Here is a 7,820-nt window from a genome sequence, read left to right as displayed (position 1 = left end):
TCCACCACTTCTGTTGTGTCACATATGCAGCTGAAACGTGACTCAGTGAGCCGTGGATCATACATGTACTAGGAGGTTGTAGAGAGTCTGTGGCATCCCCCGTCTTTGATGAGGGATGTTGTAAGGCCCTGATGTAGATGACCTTTTTAATACCTCACGCAAAGAGCCTGGCTTGTCAAAGAAAATTTCAGTAAGTCCAATTTTTTATGTTGGAAACTACAGGTTAAACTTGCTTCATAAAGACTTCCACGAACAGATGAACTTTCAACATAATGGCATCATATGCATGCACTTCAAACTGTGAAGCTTATTATATGATGAGAGTGAATTTTCCATCCCTTCGTCTTCTAGTCCCTCCCAGTATCCCATATTTAGACATCCCACCCCTACGTCTGGCCTGTCTCTTTGCACTGTACCTAGCTGCTTCATACAGATGGATATAACACTCCATAAACTCTGGTATACCCAGGCACAGGGACACAATCCCCGCAATGGTAGCGATACTAGCGATTATTTTTCCCACGAGTGTTTGGGGGATGTGGTCGCCGTAGCCGATGTTGATCATGGTGATGATGGCCCACCAGAAGGTGTCGGGGATGCTGGTGAAGGCTGTGCCGGGTTCCTCCGACTCCCAATAGTACACGATACCCGAGAACAGCACCATGAGAACCAGCGAGGTGAACATATGCAGCACCATGGCAGGCAGGCTGTTGGTCTTAGGAAATACAAAGAAATCTGTCTGAAATTGACATTTACTACCATTTCTTGGCACATTTTTATCATCATTTTATTACTCTTGAAGCGTCCCAAAGGACCATGATAGGAAGGCTGTTGGTCTTAAAGAGAGTCACCCATGGTTAAATATATTCTGGATAAGAAAATCTGATACCGACATTTAGGCCATAATGTCTTAATTTTATGGATAACATCCTCTGAAGACCCCAAAACTAGTGTGCGCTGGCAAATAAAAAGTAAAGCCAAAAAAAATGCTGCTACACCACAGGAATACAAAGCTGGTATTGCGAATTTGCGATTGTACATAACTAGTTTCACAACAAGCCGGCACATGCCTGTCTTTTGCAGCATTTATGAGTCTCAACCGTTTTATAGATAGTACAGTAGCCTGGAAAGAGCGCCCCCTACCATAGCTCTCCAGAACAGCTGCATGTCTACAGAGTAGCGAGTCAGTTTGACCACCCTCAGGATCCGGATGAGACGGGCGACCCACAGGGCGCTGACAACCCGGTCAATCTGTCCTGCCGAATTCACAGCGCTAGTAGCAAAAGGAATACCTCATTAGGATGGAACAACACAAAGTGTTTCATACTTTTGCCGTACTTCACCAGATGATTACATTTTCAATTGAGGAATTGTGGTTCTCCTTGATGGAGCCTGCAGTTCCAGAACATGCTGCTAGGGGGCCTGAAAGTATGTCACTTATTTCTGAGCATACGAGCTATCTACCATCTAAAATTCGTGCCCCTAACATGTCCAGATCACGAGATATCAAAGCCGGAAGTTCCACTGCAGTTCCATAACAAACCGCTAGAGGCTCAAAATCTAATCATTTCTCATCAAGACCCCTACCCACATACCAAATATTAAGATATTAAGCCTTCTCGAGTTATCGTGTTGACAGACACACACACACACACACACACACACAGGAACGCCAACAAAACATAACTTTCTTGACGAAGGTAATAAGGTAATAAAATTACTGAGTCAACACAGACAGTCACTTACCTGAGCTCTATGCCCACATCCACCAGATACAGAATTATCCCCACAAAGTCCAGAATGTTCATGTAGTCTTTACTGTACCTGCATCGATCTGAACATGCCAGAAAACCTGAGGGCAGAAAATAGAATTATTGTGTTTTTATAAATCAATTTGTAAGATGAAAACGTCACCATTGTTAAACCTTTTCAGTGATGTTCTATTGAAGTTACAAAAGGGGTGGTCAGAAAGGTGTTTTTCTATCGATGCTAGTATCAAAGTCTCTTTTCGTGTGAACATTTTTAACAAGAAACACCGTGCCCCTCTCTGTCATTGTGTCTTTCGCTCTTTAAAGATCTCTCTCACATTCATTCATTCATTTGCACACTCACTCACACTCAAACACACACTCACTCTCTCACACTCACACACGCACGCTCACACAAACACACAGGCTCTCTCTCACACACACACACAATTTTAAGATTTCATAATTTTAATCACCTAAGACTAGTTCCAGTGTGAACCAGGCCACGTAGATGGTCTCTGCTACAAAGAACGGGTTCCTAGTGGCAGGTAGCCTCAGTAGAGTTCCGTTAGCGCCGCTAGTGTAGGTGTAGGTGTGGACCCATGTCTGCACCTCTGGTACCGTCTCTATACACGTCACTAACACACTCATGATGATCATCAGCACAGAGGTGACTGCAGGGGAAAGAGTGCTCGTTTGTTTGTTTGTTTGTTGAAACGTTTGTTTGTTTGCTGAAACGTTTGTTTTTTTGCCTCCAGACGGGGGTTACGTTTTGAGTTACATTGTACATTTTGTGTTCGCACCTATAACTTAAGATCATTTGGATGGATTTATTTTGTAATTTGTCTTAAGCTTGTGATTAGCGGGCCAAGGTAATAGACAGAGAGGATAGCAGGCGTATCCAGTAGATCAAGGAAGCTGGATAAGAAAGTCAACTCCATTGATTAACCGGGACGAGGGGGGGTACAATCTAAGTCACGTTTGGGATTGTGTTCTCGCCGCAAAAGCGCCACCTACATTGGCTACATATAGCCGCGAGAAGCAGTACTCCAGTCAGAAACTCTGAGGAAGGTGTCTAAAACCAAACGTAAGCAACGCGAGAGAAGTAATGCTTGTGTATAAGCAAGAATCAAACTTCCTTAGTATGAAAAAAATATCCCAACATCCCACCTGTGACCAGTTTGGCCATGTAGGATGACCCGGGGTCTCTGAAAAGGCGCCAAATTTTCAGTAGCATCTCGTTCTCAGGGGGCGGGATCTCGTCTGACGACGGCAGTTCCATACCCATCTCCTCTCGGAACCTGGGAACGAGTCATAGCTTGTTAAACTATATAAAGACAGTCACTGTAAATGTACACTTCTGAAAAAACGAGCTTTGGACTAATTTGCATCATTCTTGTCTTGACTTGTCTAACTTTTGTTAGACTTCCACAAAAAATGTCTTTACTGTCCATATCATCAATAGTTAATGCTTATAAACTTGCATTTCCCCTGCAGTCTCTAGTGTGACGAAAGGTAGTAGATGCTACCTGAAACGTCTGACCGTTTCCAAAATCATATCCAGTTGCTTGAGTAACTATTTTTGGCGATATAAATACTTGTTTGGTTGGTGATACTTTAATTTCCTAGCACAGTGATCTCGCCTGACATGTACATGACAAAACTGCTGATCTCCAAGCAGATACTCGAAGGGAACATTCGCAACCCTCCCTATTTTGAATAGTTAGCCATCTTACGCCTTGATCATGTCCTCTCCCAAGTCGTAGAACTCCATCTCGGCCACGAAGACGTCCGAGGGGACTTCTTGAGGACACTTGAGTTCTCCTCCGGTCTGATAGAACTGTAAGATCGCTTCGAAACTTGGGCGATGTCTAAGAGAGAGAAAAATTACATATAATTAAGCGAGATAATATATTTTTATTCCAACATTTATTACAAGACATGGCGACGGCAAACGTTTTTTCAACTTATTTTTATGCCGCCACTAACTCAGCCAAACGCATGAACGGACAATAGACATACTCATTTTCACCTGAGTAAAGTGTGGAAATTCGTGTTAAGTGCCTTTCCTGAGGGCACAAGATTGGTGGCATGGCAGGATTCGAACTCTGGACCTTTTGGTTCCAAGTGGAACGCTCTGTCGTTACGCCACACGACCCCCAAAAATTAATATTCTACAGGACAGGACTATTTTTACTTAAGCTATTGTTAACGTTTGGTTTGAGGTCTTTTTTATGCAGTGGCAGTGGAATTCAAAATGCCCCACGTGAATGAATCGGGTGCCTCTGTTAGAAATTATTACGATGCGTGCCATGGATTCATTTCATATTTACGCCGCAGAAAATTTACGAGTGTCGTGTCATATCCATTCTCATGCGGCGAAATATTCATTAGAAAGATTAAAAATCAATTTTTCATGAACACCTGTAAAAATAGTAGGTCGGCTGACATTACAGAAAACAGATCGTTTGTAACAAAAGTATGGCGACAAATGTTTACACCAATTTTCGATACGTATTCTGTAACTGTATCTGGATGATATGACGAAAATATCTTCTGAAAAGGATAAGGGGCGATTAAATTAAATTTGGAACCTACAGTTTCAATTAGAAGATTGCGTTTTAATTTAGCGTATTCAAACATAATTCCCGCGTATTCAAAGGCATCCATTGAAATTTCAGGGCGGCAAAATTGTAAAACAAAAATATTCTGGATGAGGAAATCTGTCTGATAATGACTTTTGCTGCCATTTCATAGCGCACTTTCGTCATCATTTCATACTCAAAGCGTTTGAAATAGCCCACAAAACAAGCAATAGCTGATTGAGGCGTCTCTTTATTTTTGGGTACCTCCCAGAAATAGCTAGAGCCAGCCTACGATACAAAACAAGCAACCGTTTCCCATCACATTTTAAATTTTGTCTCACAGATATCAGTATACTATGGGATAGGATTGATTCAAATTAGGACATTAAAAGAATGACCAGAAAATTTATTTTGAAAATCCAGTTTTGCCACCCTGATTGGATGCCTTTAAAAAGGATATACATATCTCGGTGTCATATTTACCTGTCGAAGAAGAATTCGTTCCTAGTCGAGTCGTGATACCACCGTAGTCTACGCGGGTCTCCCAACAACGTGTCCGGATACCTTTCTAACGTCTGCAGCGTGGAGACGAACCGCAGCCCGCTCACGTTGATCACGACCCTCTCCGCCGGGCGGGGGAGCGTGGAGCCCCGCGGGTGGGGCGAGTCAGCCTCCGCGTCAAACCTCCGCGGCCGCGCCCTGGTCGCCACCCCTCGTGCCGCCCCTGGCCCACGGGAAAACATGCCTCCTCCTAAAAGAATATCCCAAACTCTCCCTACCGTATCATGTGAGCGCTTCTGTTTCTGCTGTCTCTGCTTCTTTCTTAGATCTGAAACTGCAGTTTGTGACCAAGTGTGCATCGTCAGATGTATCTCCGTGCTTCATGACAACACCGGGGCCTGGCGCGTAAAGTTTACGGCGTCTGCCATCTCACGCACGCCGAAGGGAATGTATACGTACGTGGGCGATTGTTTTCATGACGTCGTTACTACTGAAAAGGTTTCATATAGCGGATAGAATGACCCGAAGCGACGTGTAGGGAGGAAATTGTTTGTGAATATTATGTCTGTGGTATTGTTTTCTCCGGTCGGTACAGATGACAATTCTAGCTTCTTCTTTTCGTGGAGACACAGCTGTGTGGTATCTAATGTAGTTCAGGTATGCTTGGGTTTTCATCTATCGGGAAATGCAGCCCTGGGGCCACTTGAGTTGATAGACAGAAAAAGTATGTGTCTGTCACCATGGTAACTGGTGTTGTAGCAGACAGACACCCTTTAGTGTAGCGGGACAGAGCTGGAGAGGCTGGTCAACATAGAGTTAGAATAAAAAGAGCTGTAGTTTGTTAGGCTAGACCATGTGAAGGTAAACATTATGCATTTGCAAACTAGTTTTCTTTCTTTTGCCTAAATTGTACATGTACATGTCTTTTCTTTCCGTACCTGGACACCTAGACCCACGAACTGCACATTCTGGTGCTTAAAACAGCTAGCAGAGGTGTTTATACTTTTTTTGCTATCCTTTCCAACTTGTGTGGGGCTACATGCAAATAAGCGTTCATGATATATAATACAGGACCAAAGCTGTGTTAGGGATATACTAATCAGCACCTTGGAGAGTAACCCTTGCATCGTACTAACTGCAGCAACTGTATAAACCGCTAGGCGCGCACCTATAGGGTGGTAACTCCTCTGGCATATTATTCAGACTACTAGGCCACATTCTACACATTTTATTTTGGAGCAACACACTTCGGTTATGTGTAACAATGACATCACACTCATTAAGCATTACTTACATACACATACAAACGCCTGGCTACAGTGTGGTCACAGATGTCAAAATCACAGGACTCAAACAAGTAGGACTATCATAGTAGCCTCCTATATTTCTAGAATCCAATGGATTTTCTACTATATTTTCAGAAGCCAATGGTTTAGTTGACCAGTTTTTACTATTTTTTTCATCCAGCAACCCATTGGAGTCTGTTACAGACTAGGACTATAGAGAAAATATACATGTCTATCAGCCTACTATTCTTCTTTTTGAAAACAACCTCAGACGTCTAGATTTAATACGTTTATGATACATATCCCCCCTCTATATATTATCACAAAAATGATACAAACTCTTGACAATACTTTGCTAGCATTTCTGTTCAATACAACTTGGTGAAGAGCACAACTTAAGAAATCTAATAGTTATGATGAATAGTATCAGGGATGTGTTTTCTTATGTCGAAACGATATAGTATTGTTTCGACCATGAACTGAAAAGTCCACAAAAACATTCTTTACACTTCTACAGCGAAATTAAGTCCTCTGAAGAACAAACGAATTCAGAGTAAGTAGATAAACGTATAGATGTCAAATGGTTGACTAGTGAGCTCAAGAGGAGTGGTATGGGGACGTTTTAGTCGCCAACTGCAGGTCGTTTTTAACCGGCAAAATGTTTTCTTTAATAAATCTAGCAATTGTGCCGATCATAATGGAAAGTTTCTTGCTTTTTGCTTCAACGATTGAACAAAAATTGCTTTGATTTTAAAGTTGAAAATGTTAGGGAAATACGAATTTTGGTGGGAAGATGGTAACAGTGTTATCATCTACGTCAGTCACCACCAACTGTCCTCCCGGTCCTAGAGCGATGCCCCATGGGCTGTTCATCCTAACGACGGTGCGGACAAACTCCCCGCGGCTTGTGAACATGTCTATCCGCCCGTTTCCGCCGTTAGCCACGATGACTCGACCCGAGCTGTCCGCACAGATGCCCCGGGGAAGTTTCAGTTCGCCCTCGCTGCGTCCAGATCTTCCGAATTCGTATAGCCAGCGTCCGGAGTGGTTGAAGACCTGGACATTGCTGTATTTATAGTCTGTGACGAGGGTCCTTCCTCCGTGGTGCGTAGCGAATAAGAACTGATGAAATTTTCGAGGATTGGCCAGTACCATGCTCATGTAGAATGAGCCGTTTGGATGAAACATCATAATTTCCCCATGCACAACATGTAGGATCACGATGATTTTATTGTTGCGCACGTCTACAGTCATGGCAATGTCTTTTGACCAACCACGCACGCCGAAGTTGGTCAGAGGTACGCCGTCCCGGCTGTACTGTACCACACGTACAGGGTGGTCATAAATATATTTCTTTTGTCCCACTACCCACACATGACCCTCTCCGTCAATAGAGACATCTCTAGGCCGTATTTTCTCTTCGCCCTTCGTTGAGACATTAGTTGGAAAGAGACGCAGAAATTCCCCGTTGATGTTGAAGACTTGGATTCGTGTGTTGTACCTGTCGGTCACGAATATCTCATTGTCGGCAGACACGGCCACTGCGCGGTTTTCCCAAAACTCGCCCGGGGCTGATCCTGTGCCGCCAAAGATGATCTTCTCTGTCTGAGAGTTCAGTCCATGGGTTTCTGTAATAATAATGGATTAAAAAAAGTTTAAAAATTCACCGCTCGAAAAGGTAATGTATTCCTCGTAACTAT

General features: G+C 43.2%; 1 protein-coding gene across 1 annotated transcript; it reads right to left on the bottom strand.

The window, feature by feature from the left end:
- Positions 1-228: 228 nt before the first annotated feature.
- On the bottom strand, positions 229-5,224 carry LOC109474146 (potassium voltage-gated channel subfamily A member 7-like). Its single transcript, XM_019774352.1, has 7 exons — positions 4,817-5,224; positions 3,485-3,619; positions 2,919-3,049; positions 2,225-2,422; positions 1,747-1,852; positions 1,144-1,273; positions 229-715 (listed from the first exon to the last, which is right to left on the bottom strand). Exons 1-7 carry the CDS (start codon positions 5,191-5,193, stop codon positions 311-313), a joined length of 1,482 nt encoding a protein of 493 aa, XP_019629911.1. The 5' UTR covers positions 5,194-5,224; the 3' UTR covers positions 229-310.
- Between the last annotated feature and the right edge of the window lie 2,596 nt (positions 5,225-7,820).

Source organism: Branchiostoma belcheri, unplaced genomic scaffold, assembly GCF_001625305.1.
Source record: "Branchiostoma belcheri isolate BF01 breed outbred unplaced genomic scaffold, Haploidv18h27 scaffold30, whole genome shotgun sequence".
NCBI classification, from domain to species: domain Eukaryota; kingdom Metazoa; phylum Chordata; class Leptocardii; order Amphioxiformes; family Branchiostomatidae; genus Branchiostoma; species Branchiostoma belcheri.
The sequence above is the reverse complement of the archived record's forward strand: the minus strand, read 5'-3'. Positions and strand labels throughout refer to the sequence as shown.

Excerpts from the sequence above, each read along its gene's own strand:
- LOC109474146 (XM_019774352.1), bottom strand. The coding sequence starts at position 5,193 with ATGCACACTTGGTCACAAACTGCAGTTTCAGATCTAAGAAAGAAGCAG. Across the intron at positions 3,620-4,816 it reads AACGAATTCTTCTTCGACAG|ACATCGCCCAAGTTTCGAAG; the intron begins GTAAATATGACA and ends TCTCTCTCTTAG. Across the intron at positions 1,274-1,746 it reads GATGTGGGCATAGAGCTCAG|CGCTGTGAATTCGGCAGGAC; the intron begins GTAAGTGACTGT and ends TTTTGCTACTAG.